At 34.4% G+C, this 26,537-nt stretch overlaps 1 protein-coding gene across 5 annotated transcripts; it reads left to right on the top strand.

The window, feature by feature from the left end:
• Positions 1 to 3,886: 3,886 nt before the first annotated feature.
• Positions 3,887 to 25,646, top strand: LOC106066491 (titin homolog). Of its 5 annotated transcripts, none has more exons than XM_056011725.1 (5): positions 3,887 to 3,990; positions 6,373 to 19,628; positions 19,765 to 19,866; positions 20,230 to 20,312; positions 22,292 to 25,646. In XM_056011725.1, exon 2 carries the CDS (start codon positions 6,403 to 6,405, stop codon positions 19,582 to 19,584), a length of 13,182 nt encoding a protein of 4,393 aa, XP_055867700.1. In that variant the 5' UTR covers positions 3,887 to 3,990; positions 6,373 to 6,402; the 3' UTR covers positions 19,585 to 19,628; positions 19,765 to 19,866; positions 20,230 to 20,312; positions 22,292 to 25,646. The 5 variants fall into 5 exon arrangements, with proteins under 5 accessions (XP_055867700.1, XP_055867701.1, XP_055867699.1 ...); XM_056011726.1 differs by having other exon boundaries at positions 3,941 to 3,994; XM_056011724.1 differs by lacking the exon at positions 3,887 to 3,990 and adding an exon at positions 4,065 to 4,383.
• The last annotated feature ends 891 nt before the right edge of the window (positions 25,647 to 26,537 follow it).

Raw genomic sequence — 26,537 nt, 5'->3', positions numbered from 1 at the left:
GGGAGATTACTGACGAAACAAAAATTACAGCAGATGAGCAGCTCCAGTACTGCTAGTGCATACACAGCATCGTAGGGTACCATAGCCTTTGTTTCAATAAACACGCACACACAGCATACGCGTGCTATTGTTTGTTTGTTGTTACTTTCTTAAAATTTATTGTTAGTATCCGTTCTTTTTTTTTTCTGACAAATTTGTCAGTTCAAAATATTTTATTATAAAATTAGTTAATTGTGTATTTATTTTATTGTTCTTTCGGCATATAAAGATCTAGGCAGGGTCGGCTTTAGGCATAGGAAAACTAGGCAGCCGCATTTGGGCTTCCAAAAGGGGGGGGGGAGGCCTTGCACAGGAAAAAAATTTCGATTAGAAAATGCGAAACTTGTATCAATTCTCAAATATAGATCTAGTCGAGATCAATGTTAACTAGCCTAACTCAAGTCTTTACTATATAATTTCATTGTTTATTCGTGAAGGTTTAGAACTTAAGATGTAGGCCTACTTGTTATAGACTACATATGTTAGAAGAACATTGTTAAATTTATTCCTATTGGTGATTATGTCAAAACGTTATTTTGAGTTAAATTTTTTATTTGCATCAAAACGCTAACGAAAAACGAATTCAAACAGGTGCTTTATTAAATTTCGTTACTTGTCAGAATCGATTGTTTGTTTAACCACGCAATGGAAACTGCGTTATTTTTTCGTGTTTATTTTTCTATTTTATTTGGGGCCAACAAAATCACTTCGCCTAGGGTTGCGATTACCAAAGACCGGCCATGCTAGGAGTGTCATTAATAGGCCTATTAAAATAATAATAAAGTGTATTCATTAGATTAGATCTAATAGTCATTCTCTAAAATTCTCTGACACTGGTATTAAGATTCGTTAAAGAGAATCGAAATTCATTTTAGTCACGTCTACATAAGTGCCCACTGGTGAATTACTGCCCACTATATATTTATATAATTATATTGTTGACCGGCGGTGTAGCTTACGCCGCTATTTTGCAGGGCCGGCCTTAGGCCACTGCAGCCTATGCGACCGCAGTGGGCCCCGCATTTTCATAGGACCCGCACTCTCATAGGACCCGCGCTAATTCTAGGTGCATAAATTATTAAATTAAACCATTTTATAACTTATAACAGATTTCTCGCGGCATCCAATCGATTTACCAGGAGCTCCTGGAAATCTCCTGAAATTGCAAAATATAAGAAAAAGTCACGGAAATATCCGGAAATTATTAAAAATCTTTTGAAAACTCATACAAATCTCCTTAAATATTTAGACAAATATTTTCATTTTGGGGTGTCATTGGAAAACGCGATAAATAAAAACGGCATTATGCAATACCCGTAATTTTGGAATCTGGTGAAAGAAGCTTCTCGCGCCTCAGACTAATGACGAATTACTCGACATCAACAATTCTCGTAGATAGATTGAAACATTTGGTAATTCTTGCTATTAAGCGTGATCTATGTAGGAAACAGAATTCTTATGATATACTGTATGACTTCGCCACACGCAAGGCTCGTGTAGTAATTCTGTGCGTAGTAAAGAATGAATAAAATGCAAAGACGAATATATTTTTTAATACAAACTCTTAATTTTCACTTATTATCCGTATCCCTACCCAAACTGGGCACCTCGAAATCCGTTTCGCATTGGGCCAACAATGGTTAAATCCGGCCCTGCTATTTAGTGACGGGTGAATACAGAGTAGATTACTTGTACAGAGTAGATTACTTGTTCTCTTTCTATGACTTCTTGGTCACAATGGTTAAGTCCGGCCTTGCTATTTAGTGACGGGTGAATACTATTTGTTCTCCCCCCCCCCCTCTTTTTTTTTCGCCTCTAAAATTACGTGGGGGTAACTCTAGTCCGTCCGACTTGCAGAAATAAAAGAGTGATATTTCTATTACTTGGTGTCAACTCTTGAGCCATGAAGAGAATTATATATATATAAATATATAGATTGTTGACCTGCTAAAAAAAATGTACTAACTATTCGGATATACGCTGTAAGAATAATGATTCGAAAAAGGAAAAGGGGGGGGGGGGGTAATGTGGATACGGGTGTCAGAGTGTAGGGGGCACGAAATGGGTACCAAAGCGCTACATAAAGACTCAGAAGTTTGAATCTGTCGCTACAAATTGTTCACTTGCTGACTTAATACTGGCGACTGTCCTTATGCAAATATGCATTACGTACACCATTATCAAGTTTGGCTTCCCCAGGTGTCCCTGACGCCTGGCATCCACTAATTCTTAAACAACACTTCTCCACTGAATGGTGGTGGTGATGCGGATGTGGGTAATTGTGTGTCTGTGTGTGTAGTAGTCAGCTGACACAAATTACACAAGCCAGCGCTAAACGAGCGGTCAACCGTAACGAGTGGAGACGGACAACTGCAACGAGTGTCAACACGACGACGTTCCGGGAAAGATCTGCGTTGTGAACAGTACTCAGGACAATCAGGTCAGGTTCCGTCGGTTTCCATAAGGCCTTCGGGGACCCTAGAAGAGCGTAAGGTGTCACAGACGAGGCGGCTTGGGTCAGTTCAGAGCGATTCAGCGGTTTGGTTCTGTATGGCGCATTACGAAGTAGAGTCAAGACTCCTCGCGAGTACGAGACGAAGTCTTGATCTGGATCTACGTCTTATGTGTACGATCAAGTCCATTGTGTGAAGTCGACCTGAACAATTGAATTCAATACAAGTCGTAGAGTATTGGCTGTGATGTATAGGACATTAGAGAGTTACGTTATTTTGGAGCCCTGAGTTGACAAGTTGGTTGGTAGTGTCGTGTGGTGCAGTATGTAGAGAGCTTGAATAGTGAGAGTCGTTACAGTATATTAGTGGAGGCTAGCGCTAGACGGTGGGTGTAACCAGATGCAATGAAGGATTATGTAGCAGTCTCGAAACTAATCTGAGTAACTATCATTTTATATAGAGATGGGCAGCCCCAACCAACCTGACACTATACACGACTAGTCCTATAGGGGGTCGTTTTTATGACAGACACCCGCAAGACTGATTTGATACAGAGAAGGAATTAAGGGGGGATTTTCCGGGGTGTGCTCGGCCTTCGACATCGCTTTTAACCCGAGCACTTTGGGATATGAGCCATCGGTAATAAGGTTGTACACATTTTCATCTGCTTGGATCTTTCCCAGACAAAAGATTTTTGCAGACAGGCAGATGAAGGTGAGCCTTCCGTGCACCTTGAGTTCCAATTGTCTTAGACTCAATACTTAGGACAAATAGAAAGAAGAAGAAACCATGTCTATGTGCGTCTCCATTGATTAAAACTAATCAGATCCTTTTTAAACAAACTGTTAATGAATGTCTTGTGTGGTTAACATAAATAGAAAACTCAATTTCTTCTAAACTAATCACAAATATGAGGACCCAAATATTAAGTTGATCATGAAAGGTTAAAATAAAAAATCCCAGCATTCGGTGGTATTGAACTAGGGACCCAATTCTCAGTTTAAATATTGAGCGCTCTAATCTAGCTCCACTATGATTCAGTACTTATTCTTAGATAAGATATCTACAAAATGTGTCATTTTTCATGAAATGCCATACGAAGGGATAGATCTACTACTTAAAAAAACACAAAAAACATTGTTTATTAATTTATGTTGCACGAGTTAGCTTATTGCTAGATAAATGCAACAATTGTTCCTTTTAAAATGAGATGTATTCTCTGATCCCGTATGTTTAATTTGATACGAAATCTGAAATGGAATGGTTTTGTATTTATAAAGGCGAGAATAATAATCGCGAGAACATTTTTTTTTCTTTCCTAACTCCCTTCCCTCTTTTTCTTCAGAGGCATTTTTTAAAACTTGTAGTTACGTCCCATGACATCGGGTTTTCCCCTTAATACTTTTACTTTTGTTATTGTTTCAGTTTCAGGGCTCTGCAGTATTAATTTTATCTTCGTGCGTACATCCGTCCAACAAGGAGTCAATTTAAAAAAAATGTTTGTATGAGTCTACTATTTTATAATGAACCAATGTGAAATTTAAGCTTTCTTATGCATATTCAAGTTTTCTTTTTCCTTCTATTTGTCTGTATTCTCTTTTTCGTTGATATAAGAAAACAAAATTACATAATATAAACAATCTGCAACAGCTCTGACATGGTGTGGTGTTTCAGGGGAATTTCGACATTCAAGTCAGTGGTTTTAAGTTCGATAGATCTATCGTTATATGGGTCATACGCTAGAACAAATTCGTACAAGTGCTCCCTCTTCCCTAGTGCCATTTGAGAATGGGATATGTTGCCTAAATCAGCCAGGAAAACCAACGACTTAGCAGAGATTAAGTCATTGATTAATATGCACGACAAGATTGACACATTAAATGCGAAGGACGTAATTATCCTTTTTTATATCTTTTTATGTTTTCTTTTAAGTAACGTCTTTAATCGATAAGATAAGAAGAACTGCTGTTAATTTATTGTTGGCCTACTGTCTGTGTCCTTGCATTCTTACGGTATGTCACGTAGGTTATTAGAAGACCAACCTTTCCTCAAAATATGATTCATCATAATAATAAAGGTGGCACCAAAGATCTAAAATGTATTTTGATTTTTGAGGAAACAATACAAACATTGAGCCTACATTTTCCCCCCAGCCGCGTGAATTTCGTACAGTCATTAAAAGCAAAATAAAGCAATCGTCATAAGAAAAACATTATCACTCATATATATGAACGTTTTTAAAGTGGGTCATTATTGACCCGTCTGGGGGTTATAACCTGATAAGATATTTACTGTTGAAACTGTTAAATATTAGTTTGATGATAGTGGAGAAAGTCAGCATTATAGAATTTCTTGTCAGCGTTATTTTTAATTTTCGGGTAAACCCTAAATATGGTTGCTTTCGTTTTTAACTACGTACAATTTTTATAAAGTATTAAAGTAAAGTTCCCCCTTCAGACATTGCGACCTAGATCTATAGGACAGATGATTAAAAGATCATCTCTTTCTGTGGCTCTGGGTTAACGAGGGTGTCATGTGGCCAGCACAACGACCAACCACCTTACTGTTCCCCAACAGGTACTAATTAAAGCTGGGTGGACTCAGAGGTGCTCTAGATATCCGAAATTTAAAAAGCCCAGTATACTCTGAGTATAATATATACATATATATATATAGCCAATGCGTAGCCAATGAATTACTGAATTCACCCAGTGGCGTCACTCTTGTCGGTGTCACCTGGTGCGGTTAGCTCAGGGTTTCAATCCCACCACCATCAACTTTCTTCAAATAAGTTCCAATAAAAACTATTGTTAGTTTTTTTTTTGGTGAAACCGACTTAACATCACCTTAACAGGTTTCCTTTGTTATACTTTGGACAGAAATAGTATAACGTTGCGCTGTGTCATTTAAATTCAAGCTAACTTCTAGACGTGTCTAGGCATATTCGGGAATATATCTAGAGATTTTATTATTATCATCTTTTCCGATGTGTCTGCTTTTGACAAGATATAGTTTTTCCAACTTGGGTGTCAACCCCAAAATTTGCGTCACACGGTGTGGATCGCACACCTCGCAACCCCTAATGACGCCACTGCATTCACCATCCTTAATCCTTTCCCTTATATATAGGCCTAGTCTTTTTTTTTTTTTAAGTAATTTTCTCGTTTTTCTTTTTTTTTTTGACAACAACGTATGTGATATTTTCATCGGAAAATGGGCTCAATGAAATGGTTAAATGTAGCTTTACATAAAGGATGATATACAATATCAATTTTGTATAATATATAAAGATCTAGATCAAACTTTTCATGAATTTACAAAATATATTGTTTGAAATCGGGTGGACAGGTATTTTATTTTGATTATGTTATGTATATCATTGGGAGAAAATTATAACCAACTGATTGACCACATAGTGAAAAATCTAGTGTTACCGTTATATTTTTTTTAAATAATCATCTTAAAACTAGAGTCATCGTTTTTTTTAACCACATTAGCGGAAATTCCCGTACTCAACTCAAATGTTTATTTGTAATTAGTAACGAGTTGAATAAGTAAATAGACGTAGGCCTACGTGATTTTTTTTTGCGCACCACCTTATGCAATAATGAAGCATTATATGATATAAAGGAGGCGCGGTGGCTGAGAGATACAGGGATCCTGAGTTCCAATCCAGGTGAATACTGGGATTTTTTTATTTCGGGCTCTTTGACTTTAACATCATCTGCCCTATATATGGCAAAGTCTGAAAGGTGAACTTTACTTTTGTTTACGTTTACAAGCAAAAAGTAGGAGATTGTTTAAAAACAAAACCCAACCTTTTGTTATATATTACTTCTTTGTTGACCTGTGTTATTTTGTTTGTGTTACTTTCTTACAGAATTAAAATAAAATTCAAGGAAATGCTGACATGGACTGTTTAAATCTCTCTATGACCAATGGAGATTTCACCGCTGGACACTTCATAGCAACGTCACTAGACAAATCTCACTTCTACAATCTAGACATCGATAGTGACGATGAGGACATTATTTCTGAAGATTCTCATTTTGTCTCCTCCGGTACAGAGCATAATGGAGCACAAAATAGAGTACATGGTGAGAATTTCAATTTGAGAACTGTAACGCCAGATAACATCGAGCGCATTAATGTTCCTCCCCAGGTAGAAGATTCTGAATATAATAACCAATGTATTCACGACTCCATTAAGCCATCAGAGGTACAGGCGCGTGAAAAGACAGTGATTTTCGATGTCAAACCCACAAAAACACTGGACGATAATGATAAAGTTCGGATTTCTTGTGACCTGAAACAGGAAAAGGAACAAAATGATGTTGATAATTACAAGAACGACACTGGACCACTTCCGGATCACCTGAATGATGAACGATGCCTTCATCCAGTTTGTGAACATGATGCCGCAAAATTAGATAGATGTCAGTTGGTTGACGTCAGTCATGATCACTTCATTACGCAAGATGTTGATGGCGATGATTTAGATACTGGCTTATCGAGGATTAAAGGAACGATAGAGGCTAGGTCAACTAGTACTGTGACTTACTCCAGTAGCTGTCCCTCAAATGATCACACGAAAGGTGACAGTGAAGTTAAACAAGACGAAACTAAAAGCACTTCTAAATCGACTTTGCGATCAAACACCCACGAAGAAGACACTTCCATATCTTCAGAAAATATCCAAGCAGCACAAAATTACACCTACCCATCCCCTGGACAAGAAATAAGAGAGGTAATTGGTACATCGATACCACGTGACAATTTAGAAACTACACGATTAAAATATAGAAGTGATTCCCCAGAATTCATTTCAAAAGATTTACAAGAGTTTTCTACAGATAAAAGCCGAACAACATTAGTATCAAATACAGAAGACATTCGTTGTATGTATTCAGTAAGTTCCAAAATGGTTAGCCAAGAATTGTGTAAACAAATTTATGATACTAGTGATTCAGATTCTAGCGATGATATTCAAAATGCTACATCGCTGACAGAAGATAAACACTATTTTCTCGAATGCGGTGTAGATAATGACAGTAAGAATGAACTCTTGGTTATGGAATCACTCAGTGGAGTTGTGAAAGAAGAAATTCATGAAAGAACTTCCTGTCAAGACACTTTCGCTTCAGTTTTTGAAAACAATCTCCTTGAAAAAGAAAATATAACAGTCTTTTTGAAACCAGATAGCAATGATGTTCCGCTTCAGGCTCGGGATATTGCATTAAGTTCTGCTCCAAAAGAGAGAGCACCGATACAAGTTTTAGACACAGTGCAAGTGCAAGAAGGGCGTGAGAAGGACTCGGAGAACACATTTTTACTGTCATTAACAAATAAACAGGCTCTTCTCTCAAGCGGGCTGACGAATGAAAACAGCGAGGTGTCAGCATCGTACATGGTCGTGTCTACATTAACTGCAATAAAAGAAATCGAAGCGGGACAAATATCTGAAACAAAAGAGACTTCAACGGCAGAGGTATCATCGCATAAAATACTGCATGCTACATCGTCAACTTTGATAGAAACATCATCAAAAGAAGTTTCAAAATCAGACACTCAAGAGACTCTGTCATCTGAAACAGACGATGTAACAACACCAATAAGTTTCAATAATTTAGAACCAAAATGCATATCGTCTTCAGCATTTATTCATTCACCCCGATTAGAGTCAAACAGAATAAACATTGAAAGCACAAAAATCAAGGACTTAGATGTTGACAAGGTTTCTTGGAAATCGGAAAAGCACCAAGAGCGTATTGCAAGTACACAGCTTTATTACTGTGACTCCGACGAAGAAACTAACCTTGGAGATTCAGCTGTGCAAGACAAGCATTATTTCCTTAATTGCAGTGTAGACTCTGATCATGAAGACTCTTTGATTGACGGAGTAGAAACGGGAAGATTAAATCTTGAAACATACATGGCAGTAACACCACCAACACAGGAGTTATCAGGCGGAGACAATAAATCTAGAGCACAATTAGAAACGTCTGCCTCCATCTTGAAGTCACTGGAAACCCCAAAGGCAAATGAAGTACATCACTTAGAACTAGAAGAAATGCCAATGACAGTAGTAGCACCAGAAGCAGAAACGATGTCAACACTTAAACGGTATGAAATTATTGACGCTGATCCAAAAGAAATAACTAAACCTTTTGTATTAACAACAACAGCAGAATCAAAAGAAATAACTGTCACACCATCAAAAAGCGAAATCGTACCAATATTTTTAAAAGAAATACCGGCATCAAAATGTGAGCAAATACCAAGTGATTCAAAAGAAATTACTGTAGAAAAAGAAATACTAATAATTGAATCAGAAGAAATAAGTGTAGAAAAAGAAATACCGGTACTAACAAAAGAAACAGAAGAAATTAATATAGAAAAAGAAATACCGGTACTAACAAAAGAAACAGAAGAAATTACAGTAGAAAAAGAAATACCGGTACTAACAAAAGAAACAGAAGAAATTAATATAGAAAAAGAAATACCGGTACTAACAAAAGAAACAGAAGAAATTAATATAGAAAAAGAAATACCGGTACTAACAAAAGAAACAGAAGAAATTAATATAGAAAAAGAAATACCGGTACTAACAAAAGAAACAGAAGAAATTAATATAGAAAAAGAAATACCGGTACTAACAAAAGAAACAGAAGAAATTAATATAGAAAAAGAAATACCGGTACTAACGAAAGAAACAGAAGAAATTAATATAGAAAAAGAAATACCGGTACTAACAAAAGAAACAGAAGAAATTAATATAGAAAAAGAAATACCGGTACTAACAAAAGAAACAGAAGAAATTAATATAGAAAAAGAAATACCGGTACTAACAAAAGAAACAGAAGAAATTAATATAGAAAAAGAAATACCGGTACTAACAAAAGAAACTGAAGAAATTACAGTAGAAAAAAAAATACCAACAAAGGAATTAGGAGACATTACAGTACAAAGAGAAATACTAACAAAGGAATTAGAAGAAGTAGTATTTCCACCAGAACAAACAGTAAAACAAGTAAGGAATCTAGAAGGAACATTGCTATCAGTTTTAGAATACATCTCTATTTCAGACGTAAATCTAGAAACTGAAAAAATACCAGAATCTAAATCTGTATCAAACACCAGAATAAATAAAAACACAGCTTCTCACAGTTCAGAATTCGATTTAGAAAACTTGTCAAGTAAAACAAACTTGAAATTAATTAACTATATTTATGATAGTGACACTAGTGATGAGTCTGACTTTAGTCTACCTATTATGTCAGATCAAAATTATTTTCTAGATTGTAGTGTAGACTCTGATGATGGAGATGATTTAATCATTAAAGCAGATGCTGCAGATGAGTTTGTGACATCAGAAGCAATTAATGTTACATCTACAAAAGCAACTGAAATTCCATTTACAAAAGCGGCAGATATTGCATTTACACAATCAACGAATGTAACTTTTACAGAAGCAAGACACAAAAGTATTACTGTAGAAATAGAAATACCAACTAACGAAGCCGAAGAAATTAGTGTAGAAAAAGAAATACCAACAAATGAACCTGAAGAAATTAGTGTAGAAAAAGAAATACCAACAAATGAACCTGAAGAAATTAGTGTAGAAATAGAAATACCAACAAATGAACCTGAAGAAATTAGTGTAGAAATAGAAATACCACCCAAAAAATCAGTAAAGAAATTAAGAAATCTAGAAGAAACAAAAGTATCAGAAGCAGAAGAAATATCAATCTCAGAACTTAAAGAGAAAACACTAACTGAAGAAATACCAGAATCTAAATCTGTATCAAACACCAGAATAAATAAAAACACAGCTTCTCACAGTTCAGAATTCGATCGAGAAAATTTGTCGAGTAAAACAAACTTGAAATTAATGAATTGTATTTATGATAGTGACACTAGTGATGAGTCTGACCTTAGTCTACCAAGTATGTCAGATCAAAAGTATTTTCTAGATTGTAGTGTAGACTCTGACAATGGGGATGATTTAATCAATACAGTAAAAACTGCAGTTGTACCATCAAATGATCCTAAAGAAAATACTGTAGAAAAAGAAATACCAACAAATGAATCTGAAGGAATTAGTGTAGAAAATGAAACACCAACAAATGAATCTGAAGAAATTACTGTAGAAAATGAAACACCAACAAATGAATCTGAAGGAATTACTGTAGAAAATGAAACACCAACAAATGAATCTGAAGAAATTACTGTAGAAAATGAAACACCAACAAATGAATCTGAAGAAATTACTGTAGAAAATGAAACACCAACAAATGAATGTGAAGAAATTACTGTAGAAAATGAAACACCAACAAATGAATCTGAAGAAATTACTGTAGAAAATGAAACACCAACAAATGAATCTGAAGAAATTACTGTAGAAAATGAAACACCAACAAATGAATCTGAAGAAATTACTGTAGAAAATGAAACACCAACAAATGAATCTGAAGAAATTACTGTAGAAAATGAAACACCAACAAATGAATGTGAAGAAATTACTGTAGAAAATGAAACACCAACAAATGAATCTGAAGAAATTACTGTAGAAAATGAAACACCAACAAATGAATCTGAAGAAATTACTGTAGAAAATGAAACACCAACAAATGAATCTGAAGAAATTACTGTAGAAAAGGAAACATCAACAAATGAATATGAAGAAATTACTGTAGAAAATGAAACACTAACAAATGAATCTGAAGGAATTACTGTAGAAAATGAAACACCAACAAATGAATCTGAAGAAATTACTGTAGAAAATGAAACACCAACAAATGAATCTGAAGAAATTACTGTAGAAAATGAAACACCAACAAATGAATGTGAAGAAATTACTGTAGAAAATGAAACACCAACAAATGAATCTGAAGAAATTACTGTAGAAAATGAAACACCAACAAATGAATCTGAAGAAATTACTGTAGAAAATGAAACACCAACAAATGAATCTGAAGAAATTAGTGTAGAAAATGAAACACCAACAAATGAATCTGAAGAAATTACTGTAGAAAATGAAACACCAACAAATGAACCTGAAGAAATTAGTGTAGAAAAAGAATTACCAACAAATGAAACAAAAGAAATTAGTGTAGAAAAAGAAATACCAACTAATGAACCTGAAGAAGTTACTGTAGAAAAAGAAATACCATCAAATGATCCTAAAGAAAATACTGTAGAAAAAGAAATGCCAACAAAAGAAACAGAAGCAATTACTGTAGAAAAAGAATTACCAAGAAATCAACCTGAAGAAATTAGTGTAGAAAAAGAATTACCAAGAAATGAACCTGAAGAAATTAGTGTAGAAATAGAAATACCAACAAAAGAAACAGAAGAAATTAGTGTAGAAATAGAAATACCACCCAAAAAATCAGTAAAGAAATTAAGAAATCTAGAAGAAACAAAAGTATCAGAAGCAGAAGAAATATCAATCTCAGAACTTAAAGAGAAAACACTAACTGAAGAAATACCAGAATCTAAAACTGTATCAAGCACCAGAATAAATAAAAACACAGCTTCTCACAGTTCAGAGTTGGATCTAGAAAATTTGTCGAGTAAAACGAACTTGAAATTAATGAATTGTATTTATGATAGTGACACTAGTGATGAGTCTGACCTTAGTCTACCAAGTATGTCAGATCAAAAGTATTTTCTAGATTGTAGTGTAGACTCTGACAATGGGGATGATTTAATCATTACAGTAGAAACTACAGTTGTACCATCAAATGATCCTAAAGAAAATACTGTAGAAAAAGAAATACCAACAAATGAATCTGAAGGAATTACTGTAGAAAATGAAACACCAACAAATGAATGTGAAGAAATTACTGTAGAAAATGAAACACCAACAAATGAATCTGAAGAAATTACTGTAGAAAATGAAACACCAACAAATGAATCTGAAGAAATTACTGTAGAAAATGAAACACCAACAAATGAATCTGAAGAAATTACTGTAGAAAATGAAACACCAACAAATGAATCTGAAGAAATTACTGTAGAAAATAAAACACCAACAAATGAATCTGAAGGAATTACTGTAGAAAATGAAACACCAACAAAAGAATCTGAAGAAATTACTGTAGAAAATGAAACACCAACAAATGAATCTGAAGGAATTACTGTAGAAAATGAAACACCAACAAATGAATGTGAAGAAATTACTGTAGAAAATGAAACACCAACAAATGAATGTGAAGAAATTACTGTAGAAAATGAAACACCAACAAATGAACCTGAAGAAATTAGTGTAGAAAAAGAATTACCAACAAATGAACCTGAAGAAATTAGAGTAGAAAAAGAATTACCAACAAATGAAACAGAAGAAATTAGTGTAGAAAAAGAATTACCAACAAATGAAACAGAAGAAATTAGTGTAGAAAAAGAATTACCAACTAATGAACCTGAAGAAATTAGTGTAGAAAAAGAATTACCAACAAATGAAACAGAAGAAATTAGTGTAGAAAAAGAATTACCAACTAATGAACCTGAAGAAGTTACTGTAGAAAAAGAAATACCATCAAATGATCCTAAAGAAAATACTGTAGAAAAAGAAATGCCAACAAAAGAAACAAAAGCAATTACTGTAGAAAAAGAATTACCAACAAATGAACCTGAAGAAATTAGTGTAGAAAAAGAAATACCACCCAAAAAATCAGTAAAGAAATTAAGAAATCTAGAAGAAACAAAAGTATCAGAAGCAGAAGAAATATCAATCTCAGAACTTAAAGAGAAAACACTAACTGAAGAAATACCAGAATCTAAAACTGTATCAAGCACCAGAATAAATAAAAACACAGCTTCTCACAGTTCAGAGTTGGATCTAGAAAATTTGTCGAGTAAAATGAACTTGAAATTAATGAATTGTATTTATGATAGTGACACTAGTGATGAGTCTGACCTTAGTCTACCAAGTATGTCAGATCAAAAGTATTTTCTAGATTGTAGTGTAGACTCTGACAATGGGGATGATTTAATCATTACAGTAGAAACTACAGTTGTACCATCAAATGATCCTAAAGAAAATACTGTAGAAAAAGAAATACCAACAAATGAATCTGAAGGAATTACTGTAGAAAATGAAACACCAACAAATGAATGTGAAGAAATTACTGTAGAAAATGAAACACCAACAAATGAATCTGAAGAAATTACTGTAGAAAATGAAACACCAACAAATGAATCTGAAGAAATTACTGTAGAAAATGAAACACCAACAAATGAATGTGAAGAAATTAGTGTAGAAAATGAAACACCAACAAATGAATCTGAAGAAATTACTGTAGAAAATGAAACACCAACAAATGAATCTGAAGGAATTACTGTAGAAAATGAAACACCAACAAATGAATGTGAAGAAATTACTGTAGAAAATGAAACACCAACAAATGAATCTGAAGAAATTACTGTAGAAAATGAAACACCAACAAATGAACCTGAAGAAATTAGTGTAGAAAAAGAATTACCAACAAATGAAACAAAAGAAATTAGTGTAGAAAAAGAATTACCAACTAATGAACCTGAAGAAGTTACTGTAGAAAAAGAAATACCATCAAATGATCCTAAAGAAAATACTGTAGAAAAAGAAATGCCAACAAAAGAAACAGAAGCAATTACTGTAGAAAAAGAATTACCAAGAAATGAACCTGAAGAAATTAGTGTAGAAAAAGAAATACCAACAAAAGAAACAGAAGAAATTAGTGTAGAAATAGAAATACCACCCAAAAAATCAGTAAAGAAATTAAGAAATCTAGAAGAAACAAAAGTATCAGAAGCAGAAGAAATATCAATCTCAGAACTTAAAGAGAAAACACTAACTGAAGAAATACCAGAATCTAAAACTGTATCAAGCACCAGAATAAATAAAAACACAGCTTCTCACAGTTCAGAGTTGGATCTAGAAAATTTGTCGAGTAAAATGAACTTGAAATTAATGAATTGTATTTATGATAGTGACACTAGTGATGAGTCTGACCTTAGTCTACCAAGTATGTCAGATCAAAAGTATTTTCTAGATTGTAGTGTAGACTCTGACAATGGGGATGATTTAATCATTACAGTAGAAACTACAGTTGTACCATCAAATGATCCTAAAGAAAATACTGTAGAAAAAGAAATACCAACAAATGAATCTGAAGGAATTACTGTAGAAAATGAAACACCAACAAATGAATGTGAAGAAATTACTGTAGAAAATGAAACACCAACAAATGAATCTGAAGAAATTACTGTAGAAAATGAAACACCAACAAATGAATCTGAAGAAATTACTGTAGAAAATGAAACACCAACAAATGAATCTGAAGAAATTACTGTAGAAAATGAAACACCAACAAATGAATGTGAAGAAATTAGTGTAGAAAATGAAACACCAACAAATGAATCTGAAGAAATTACTGTAGAAAATGAAACACCAACAAATGAATCTGAAGGAATTACTGTAGAAAATGAAACACCAACAAATGAATGTGAAGAAATTACTGTAGAAAATGAAACACCAACAAATGAATCTGAAGAAATTACTGTAGAAAATGAAACACCAATAAATGAATCTGAAGAAATTACTGTAGAAAATGAAACACCAACAAATGAATGTGAAGAAATTACTGTAGAAAATGAAACACCAACAAATGAATCTGAAGAAATTACTGTAGAAAATGAAACACCAACAAATGAATCTGAAGAAATTACTGTAGAAAATGAAACACCAATAAATGAATCTGAAGAAATTACTGTAGAAAATGAAACACCAACAAATGAATGTGAAGAAATTACTGTAGAAAATGAAACACCAACAAATGAATCTGAAGAAATTACTGTAGAAAATGAAACACCAACAAATGAATCTGAAGGAATTACTGTAGAAAATGAAACACCAACAAATGAATCTGAAGAAATTACTGTAGAAAATGAAACACCAACAAATGAATCTGAAGAAATTACTGTAGAAAATGAAACACCAACAAATGAACCTGAAGAAATTAGTGTAGAAAAAGAATTACCAACAAATGAAACAGAAGAAAATACTGTAGAAAAAGAAATGCCAACAAAAGAAACAGAAGCAATTACTGTAGAAAAAGAATTACCAACAAATGAACCTGAAGAAATTAGTGTAGAAAAAGAATTACCAACAAATGAACCTGAAGAAATTAGTGTAGAAATAGAAATACCAACAAATGAAACAAAAGAAATTAGTGTAGAAATAGAAATACCACCCAAAAAATCAGTAAAGAAATTAAGAAATCTAGAAGAAACAAAAGTATCAGAAGCAGAAGAAATATCAATCTCAGAACTTAAAGAGAAAACACTAACTGAAGAAATACCAGAATTTAAAACTGTATCAAGCACCAGAATAAATAAAAACACAGCTTCTCACAGTTCAGAATTCGATTTAGAAAACTTGTCGAGTAAAACGAACTTGAAATTAATGAATTGTATTTATGATAGTGACACTAGTGATGAGTCTGACCTTAGTCTACCAAGTATGTCAGATCAAAAGTATTTTCTAGATTGTAGTGTAGACTCTGACAATGGGGATGATTTAATCATTACAGTAGAAACTACAGTTGTACCATCAAATGATCCTAAAGAAATTACTGTAGAAAATGAAACACCAACAAATGAATGTGAAGAAATTACTGTAGAAAATGAAACACCAACAAATGAATGTGAAGAAATTACTGTAGAAAATGAAACACCAACAAATGAATCTGAAGAAATTACTGTAGAAAATGAAACACTAACAAATGAATCTGAAGAAATTACTGTAGAAAATGAAACACTAACAAATGAATGTGAAGAAATTACTGTAGAAAATGAAACACCAACAAATGAATCTGAAGAAATTACTGTAGAAAATGAAACACCAACAAATGAATCTGAAGAAATTACTGTAGAAAATGAAACACCAACAAATGAATCTGAAGGAATTACTGTAGAAAATGAAACACCAACAAAAGAAACAGAAGAAATTAGTGTAGAAAAAGAATTACCAACAAAAGAAACAGAAGAAATTAGTGTAGAAAAAGAAATACCACCCAAACAAACAGTAAAGAAAGTCAGAAATCTAGAAGAAACACAACTATCAGAAGTAATACTAAATTTGGAGACTAAAGAAACGCAAGCTTTGGAAACAACAAAGTTATTATCTTTGGAAAGTAAAGAGGCAGAATTATTTGAAACAAAAGATTTAGATCCATTAATATCCACTCCGTCACAATCATTCGCAACAAAAGATTTACCATCATCGGAATTAACAGAGCCATCGACATACTTTCACGAGAGTGACTTTAATGATCAGTCTAACAACTGTCCAATAACAATTCTACATAAATCATATTTTCTTGACTGCAGTGTAGATTCAGATGACCAAGATTGCTTACAAAATAGCTGTGTTATTAATAGTGACAAAGTTCAAGCTTCAGATTCATATAATCTCGAATTATTATTGCAGAGGGAATCACAAAATTTAGAGCTCAAAATTTCCGAAGCAATAATAACATCCACTTTGGAAATCACACAAGTTCAATCATCTGAAACAGAAGATGTATACGTGTCAGCAAGCAAAGACGTTCAAACATCTGAAGACACAGACGTTAAAACTTTTGTAGACACAGACGTACAAACATCTGTAGACACAGACTTTAAAACATTTGTAGAGACAGACGTACAAACATCTGTAGACACAGACGTTCAAACATTTGTAGAGACAGACGTACAAACATCTGTAGACACAGACTTTAAAACATTTGTAGAGACAGACGTTCAAACATCTGTAGACATAGACGTTCAAACATCTGAAGACAAAAACGTTCAAACATTTGTAGAGACAGACGTTCAAACATCTGTAGACAAAGACGTTCAAACATCTGTAGACAAAGACGTTCAAACATCTGTAGACAAAGACGTTCAAATATCTGAAGACATAGACGTTCAAACATCTTATTTAACCACAGAATTCGCAACAAACGCAAATCAGGTCTCAGTGAGATACCCTTCTTCTTCAGAAACTGCTACACTAATATCAAATTTAATTACGTCACCAGACATCTTTCTGCCACAATCTAAAGATTCGTTTACAAATGTAGTTTCTTCAGTATCATCCCCCATCTCAACATCGAATACTGATCACCTTTCATTGCAAGACAATAGATTGATACATGACGCCGTAGAAAATGTTAACTCCACAGATTCCAAAGAGATCCCTCAAGGAAATAGTATTCTAGAATGCAACCATTATTTAGAGCACGGTGTTTCTTTGTCAGAAGCTACTTGTGAAGACTCAAATAATAAACGTACCACTGAGAGCTATTCCAAAACTAAAGATTCAAGGATACAACTCAACTCTGCAGAAGTCTCAGAAAATGAACAAGACACAAACGCTGTTGACTTTTACGACACGAATTCGGATGATGAGCTCTCTACAGTCATGCCAGTTCTTCCACAAAAATCTTATTTTTTAGACTGCGGCATAGATTCTGACAATGACGAAACTTTAAACATAATAATCGGCAATGAAAAGTGTAAAGTAGTGGACGAGAGCTCAGCATTAAGTAGGTTCAGGGAATTCTTTCTCAAAGATAGTCAGAAGATTTCTACAGTTAAAAAGGATGCCATTCTTGAAAATAAAGAATCTAAAATAAATGAAGGCAGTAGCGTTCACTATTATGCAAAACAAGAGCCTCTAGCAGTGATAGCTAAGAATTTGAATGTCACTTCATTAGATAATGAGATGTCCATGTTTAAGTCTCATGAGGTCAATGGACTTCAAATAAATTCAAATCCAGAACACGAAGTCATTGTATCAGAACCAAACGATGTCTTCGCATTTAATCACAATAAGGGCGCTTTTGTAGAAAGTAAATGTACAGATGTACAAAATACTGATGATTCAATATTTCATCCAAGTCCTGAAATCAGAGTCTGTTCAAATGATATCGTCCTACCAGAAACTGAAGTCTCTATTATCAGTGAAACACTCTTATCGGAAATGAATGATCTCTCATGTGATTTATCATCCAACATTTCATCATTGGCATCTCAAGGCAGTGCAACTCAAATCGTTGTACAAAAGAGTAAAAGTCACACTGCACTGACAGATCTTAACGTACGTGGCTCTGATGCTGAGGTCATGCCAAGTAATATTCTACAGAAAGATAAAGAAACTGTATCCGTTCTAACGAATTCTGATAATAACGAGTTGAATGAAATGCCTATTAATTACCTGTCTCCTAATCATGACCTGAAAGCTTCCGCGACTGAAATGAAAGCAGAAGAGAACATGCAACTGTGTACGTTATTCTATCAAAGCGATTCAGAAGAGGAAGAAACCCAAGACGACAGATTTGTTAACTTTGTGAGTAAACCTTATTTTGTCAACTGTGCCATTGATTCGGATGATGAATTAGATGTTGAGAATTGTCGCAAGAATATCTCGCTCTGTGCATGGACATTGACTGACAATGAATCGCTAGACATCGTATCTAATCATGGTCAGGGAATCATCTCAATGAGTGAGGATGTCGATACTTCCTTAGAAGAAATTCAGTATTTGGAATGTATTGACTTCAACCGAAAGACAAACATCAGAACTAATCTGAGAACACAAAATAAAAACTCTGAAAAAACTGAAACAATTGAAGGAACATATACCAGCGACCCTCACAGAACACCAGATAACGAGGCTGGTGATGACACTCACAAAGCATCTGATAACGAGGCTGATGACGACTCTTCATCGTCAGCAGTTGAATCTAGATGTAGTAGTTCATCTGTAGAGAAAGATCTTTTTAATTCGGCAACATGTTTTGTTCCTCACGAAAGAGAAGAGTCAGCTGAAGCTTCCCAGAATCAAACGAACACGCCTAGCCAAGCTAGTTTAGTTCCTTTTAATCCTGGCGCCTGTTCGCCTGCAGCAGCACAAAGACACGATGTGGAGGATCTGGCTTATGACGACGATGACACTGCGGATCCCTGGGCCGGCAAAGGCTTTTGCTTGTTGCTTGTTGTGTCGCAAACAAAGCGACAACTTAATGTATTGTACTTTCTGCTACACTGTCAAATACTGCAGTGAAAAATGTCGCAGAAAGGACGAGACAAACCATGCAGAGACCTGTGGTAAATATAACTTGCTAGGCCTTCTATTCATTCCGCTCTCTATTTGATGTCAACATTTACCATTTACAATACAAACACCATAGTGCTTAGTGGTTAACACATTATGACAAAAAATGAATCTATCCTTAATTCACAGAGAGATTTGAACGATTTCAAGAAATGAAGAATACAGCCGAGTCAATGACAAATCATTCAAATAACCAATTAGTTTGTCATTTCCACAAAATGCCACACAAAGGTCAGTCCAATATATCAGTCCTAACGTTCGTGACAACACAGTTTTAAGAGTACAGCAATATGTCATGTCCTATAGCCTACAAATACCGGTATGAAATTAAATTCTTCCCAAGTCAAAACATAATTGTTAGTTGCCATACTATTGTCTCTATTTGAAACCCAATGTAATACTCTAAAGTAAATAATAAAAGATACCAAAAAACTCACTTGTAACGTCTTTTCCAATTATATTAATATAATATAATATTACCTAGACAATATTATTGCACAAGAGAAAGTACCGAGCCGACCAGCTTCAAATAGATGGATACATATATCATTTACAATATTTCTAGTGCATTTCTTTTCTCTATTCTCTGTTAAGACAAGTCCCAGTCGGCTGTGAGTGTTTTGGCTGAAATTATTCAAATCCATTCCAATTCCAGACATTATCTACTAACTTTACAGGTGAGTGCAACAAAAAATTCAATTTCATCTTGAAAGTGTCAACTTTTTTTTTTTTTTTTTTACAAATCCTACTATTAACTTACTAGGAGGCGCTTGGCTCCCGAACCGATGGTTCTGGGTTCAAATTTTGGTGAAGAACTGGATTTTTGAAATTTCGGGCTTTTTAAAGCGCCCCTGCTGAGTCCACCCAGCTCTAATGGGTACCTGACTTTAGTTGGGGAAGTAAAGGCGTTTGGTCGTTGAGCTGGTCACATGACACCCTGCTCGTTAACCGTGGGCCACAGAAACAGATTTCACATCATCTGACCCATAGATCGATTTACTATTAACTTACACTTTCGTCGTGAATGAAAATGTGAACGTAACAACAAATCTAAACTTTATTAAGAAGGGCCATGAATGATTGATTACTAATGTGGGCAGTTGTATTGAAAAGTGCAAGAAATAAGGATGGAGGGGGGGGCACGGCCAAAGTATTATGGGAGCATTCGCAGGATGTAAAATTACTTTGAATTAATCTTATCATTAATTTTTAATCACACAAAATTTAAAGAAATACATGCATTACCTTATAGGTTTTGTTGTCTAAAAAAGGATTAACCGATTGGTTTATCAGTAGAACTTACCTTAGTACGTGAGATCCGAGAGCACTTTTCTTGTTCGTCGTGATGCGACTGTGCTTGATTATTGTCACGGGTCGCCCGCCGCTAATTTTCCATTTAACATGCTTATATCGTTCTCAGTGAACAGTGGTTCATTCACTTTGGTGGAACAGTTGGGGTGGGGGTAGGAAGGAGAGGGGTTTATGTGAGAAGGTTTCCGTGCTGCCTTTTCAAAGTAATTAAAAAAAAAAAGAAGACGTTGCGTGGCAGTTGGTATGTGTGTGTCCAATCGCTTTGCTAGTTAGTTGCCCATTTGTTTATAAGTTTACAGTCATCGAGTGAAAGTTTAATGCATAGAACTATAATGTATATAGGTCTGGGGTCTAATGTTTCCTCCATTTTGACATTATTTTGTGCGACAAACGGAAGAGCCAAGACAATTCGGCAGAACTAAAAAGTGCATACAATGATGAACGACCTCTTCAAATAGAGCCCCTACCAACACGTCCTTTAGTTTGTACACCGGATACACCAAAAAAAAAAAAGATATTGATACTTTCCCCACCATATATGAAAATCTCCGACAGCATGAGCTCAAAGTTCAAAATTGTACTAACAAGTAACGCATACAAAAAAAAGTGCATCTATAGATAGGCCTACAGTGTATGATCTAACGAGCCCCCCCAAAAAAAAAGAATTTCGTGGTAGATAAATTAATTTGGTGCTGCCATTGAAACTGGAATCTTTGTCCCAAGTTTGAAACGTCCGTGTCATTCATTTAGGATTAGATTTTGAAAGCAATGTCTATGGCATAGCTGTTTATGAATTCAAGTATCTGATTTTATGAAACCATAATGTAGCTCAGTGTTTACCAAACTGTGTTCTGCGGAACTCCATAGTGTTCCGTAAGGCTTGACTTGGTGTTCCGCAAACTACTGGATTAATAGACCTACACATGTATTAATCTCCTTAAGTAAATGCAGAAAAAAAAAGATTATTAGGCTATTAGTAATTATTATTTCTTTTTGGTAACGAATTAAACTCTATAACATCCCTATTAACTTTGAGCTAATCCAGATTCTGGCTAGAAAATGAAATAAAGAGGCAAAATATCAAGCTGAAAATGATTTCTAGTCAAGTTTATCTGTTAGAATTCAAATTGCTGTTATCATGCCTGATCAAAACGTTATGCTCTTCTATGATATAATACTATATAAGTCATTGACCCATATATAAATATAGGCCTAAAGCAGTGTTCCGCCAAAAACTCTGAATGTGCGAACTGTTCCGTTATAAAAAAACGTTTGGGAAACACTAATGTAACAGATTATAAATCCAAATGAAGATGCTTAATTTGATTTTTTTTTCTCTCCTAAGGATGCTTCAGGGAAGACAACTGTATTGAAGATCAGTAAGAATGCAGAGAAGCATATCAATCGTTTTAACGGACTCGGCCTTCCCATTGAACTCTCAGACTATCTCAAAGAAGGAAATTTTGTTTTGCTCAACTCTCCATTCTGGCACCGAAGATCTGGGCATCTGGAGCTAGTTGACCAGAGGGATATTCAGATTATTTCCAGTCCCGAGAATCAGTTCGATGTGGAATCGTTCATGGATGATATGTTTTAAAGAATGTTTGTATCATTACAGTCATGTGAAATCTTTGTAATTTTAGTATTAGATATGAACAATACATATTATTATGTACTATCAACTGACAGAATACAAAGAAAAAAAAAATTCCTTAATAGTCACTGATAACAACATTATCTTAAATAGCATATTATTTATATACAGAGCTATTGATAGCCAGGGGAGGGGTGGACATTAATGAAACATAATCCCGTCAGCTAATTACCGAACATTTAATGATTGTAAATCAACTATAAATCAGTGTCGATTCTTTTTTTCTAAATGTTTTTTTAATCAATAGTTATTAAATATATTATAATGTTGTTTTTTTTAAAATCCTAAACAGACGTCACACTGAAGTAACATGTTTTCTTTATTTAACTTTAAATAGCTCTTTCAGGATTTTTTTTTTTTTTTATTATAATGTTTTGTAACGACATTTGAAACAATGCGGCCTTTGGAGCTCTAATCAAACGTCAGGACCTTCGCACAATGTGATAAGGGATAGATGCCAATACAGTTGCCTCGATTAGTTTGTAGTTTGTTAATGACAAATATATCACTCTAGTACTTATATGAAAGTACGGTGTAAAGTTTTTATTGTAATATAAAAATGGTGTAAAGGTTTTCTGGTGATATAAACTACAGCGTAACGTTTGTCTGGTGATATAAACTACGGTGTAATGCTTGTTTGATGATATAAAATATGGTGTAATGCTTTTGTGGTGATATAAACTGCTGTGTAACGTTTTTCCGGTGATATAAAATATGATGTAACGGTTTTCTGGTGATTTAAACTACAGCGTAACGTTTGTCTGGTGATATAAACTACGGTGTAACGCTTGTTTGATGACATAAATTATGGTGTAATTTTTTTTCTCGTGATATAAACTGCGGTGTAACGTTTTTCTCGTGATATAAAATATGGTGTAACGTTTTTTCTGGTGATATAAAATATGGTATAACATTTTTTTTGGTGATATGAAATATGGTGCAACGTTTGTCTGGTGATATAAACTGCGGTTGTAACGTTTCGGACATTTTTAATGAATTTTCAACCAAAATTTCTTATTGCAACGTATATGTTACCGGCAAAATAGAAATTAGAAATGTGAACAAAACAAAACAAAACAAAAAAAAAAAAAAACGATAAGAAGTTTCAATAAGCTGATCTCTCATTCCTCATTTAGTGATCTTTCAATGTGGCATCCATGACATTTAATTGGTCTTCCTTTTTTTTTCGTACTCTTCTCTTTAGGTCTCTATATATCTCCATGGCATTTCTTCATATCTCTTTCTCTTCTTTTTCTCTTTACTGAATTTCATTACTTCAAAGACTCAAGTGAGATTGTAGAATTCAAAGTGTAACAAAGAGTAGATCACTTGGTTTAACTTTAAATGTTCAAATCATCCCCAGTTTAAAACGGAGTAAATCTACACTATTGTGACGGTAATTTACGAAAACATTTTCTAATCCATATTTTTACTTTTGATTTCAATTTTTATTTTTATAAAATGGAAGTAGGAAGTAGATAAGACTGTACTTGTGACAAAAATCTCTGAATAATCGATCATGGTCTAGATATCGAAGGCTACATTACTTTGTAAGAGATTTATTCCCCGTGCGAACACATCTCAAAGGTCATATATTGGGGACCATGAGTTAAAATTATTGAAACGGTATGAATGGATTAAAGTGGGATCCATGTTTAGTCGGTGAGAGGTAGGCTTAGAAACTTAGATAATTATACATTTATTTTAATTAATAAGTTAAGATTTAGATCTATTAAGTAAAAATAATGATACTAAACTAGATTTAACAGTCTTTAAATTATAATCTATACAGTTTTTTTTCAATTCAGTTCAGACACTGCGTGTCTAAAAATATACTGTCTATAGAGTCTATAAAAATATGTATGTCTTTATCTTATTCTTGTAGCCAGCTTTTTGCTGCTGAGCTGTCAGCTCTTTTGCAGACTGTGCCAATGAAGAATAGTGTGCTGTTTTCTTCAGTTGTTCAGCACTGCCATACAGGGTGTTGGTTATGTTGGGCTGTAGTGGTAGTGGGATCTGCCTAAGGTGGGTTAGTGAGGGGCATTCAAAGAGGATATGGTTTACGGTTTCGTAGGAGTGTGCGCAGTAGGAGTGTGCGCAGTGTCTACAAAGGGGAAGTTGTGTGGAATTTATTTCATTTAGATTGTAATTTAACATAGGTGTGTGTCCTGGCATTTGTTAGAAGATTGTAGATTGCTCTTTGCGGGGGAGGAAGTTAATACTGTCCAGTTTGTTAGGCATGTTCATTTCTTTGTACATGGCTCTGCATGTGTTTCCTGTTGCCCATCCTCTTTGTGGTTGTTGATTAACATTGACCTTAGGGTGAGGTAGTTAACAGGTCTATCTGGTTGTTCCATAGATGATCCTGCCTTTGAAAGCTTATCTGGCCTTTCATTTCCCATGACTTCAATGTGTCCAGGGATCCACTGCAATGTGATGTTGATGTTTAATTTTGTCATCATCTGATGCGTTATCACTATTAGTGTTGTTAACTCTCTTGGGCTTTTTGTGGTGCTGCTGATAAGTGCTTGAAGAGTGGATTGGGAATCTGTAAAGACAACAATATCTGATGGTGATTGTATCCCTTCATATAATTTGTTTTCGACTGTCTGCTAAGCAATCTAATCTTATAAAATACAGACGTTACTTCAAAAAAAAAAAAAAAGATGATTACTTCCTACGCATCATACATCTAGACATGCATATTGACCAATGACTTAAATTCTGTCAAGTCACTGGTTTTCCTGGCTGGCTCAGGCAGCCCATTCCATGCACTATTAGCACTAGGGAAGAAGGAGCATTTGTACAAATTTGTCCTGGTATATGTTGTATGACATTGTGCTTTTCCATTTTTTTAAATGTATGTCATGAGGCAATATTCTATACTCCTCAATCTACACGCTTTCTTTTTTTGATTGACGTTTATGTATTATTTTTGACAGATGTAAAACAACTTTCTGACATTTTATTTAATAAAAACAATTTTAAGCATTGTCTGTGTTATTGTTGCCCAATTTAATAAATGATATTGAGATTGAGACATTCACACTACATTTGTTTGTTCGTCCTTGCCTAACCCTTAACACAGTGTATTATACGTTTTTTATGTGATTGATTTTTCACAACTTAGAGAACAGTTTCTCAACCTATAGATCACGACCCCTTGGGGGACGAGCGACAGTTTTCCAGGGGTCTCTTAGACTGAAGACCATCGGAAATATGGATTTTTGTGTTCTAATGTTTAATACTCACCGGAGTAGGGTGGTAGAGAGGAAGGGTGGAATTATATTACTCAGGCCAACAATGAAATGGAGTTTAATGATTATGATGAATGTGTAAAACTTCACATTGGTTTTAGTTGTTTTTTGGTAGTAACTTTTAAAAAAATACTAAATTGTCAAATGAATCAAACTTTCAAACATTGTTATAAAAAAAGTAGTAAAGTTCCCCTTTCAGATCTTGCGACCTGAAGGGCTGATGATGTAAATGTCATCTGTTTCTGTGACCCACGGTGAACGAGATAGTCATGGGGCTTGCACAACGTCCAACCGCCTTTACTTTCCCCAACTAATGTCAGGTACTCTTTAGAGCTGGGTGGACTCAGAGGCGCCCAAAGATGCCTAAATAAAAATCCCAGTCTTCACTGTCGCGTAGTTATCCTAACTCTGTTTTTTATTTCCTATTTCCAACACACCGTCCGTTTGAACCAAACTCAGAGGGTGAACTGCCTCATGACAAAGAATGACCAATAAATATCATAGGACTTTGTGACGTAGCAAAAACAATTCAAAACAAAAATACAAGGCACTCTCGCCCCGTACAAGTGCTACGAGTAGAGGAAATAAAAAACAGAGTTAGGATAACTACGCGACATTCACCAGGATTCGAACCCGGGACCTCGGTTCAGAAGCCAAGCACTTTACCGCTCATCCACCGC

Source organism: Biomphalaria glabrata, chromosome 15 (genome assembly GCF_947242115.1).
Source record: "Biomphalaria glabrata chromosome 15, xgBioGlab47.1, whole genome shotgun sequence".
In the NCBI taxonomy this organism is placed as follows: Eukaryota; Metazoa; Mollusca; class Gastropoda; family Planorbidae; genus Biomphalaria; species Biomphalaria glabrata.
Note: the sequence above shows the minus strand (reverse complement) of the source record. Positions and strands in the feature narration are given on the sequence as shown.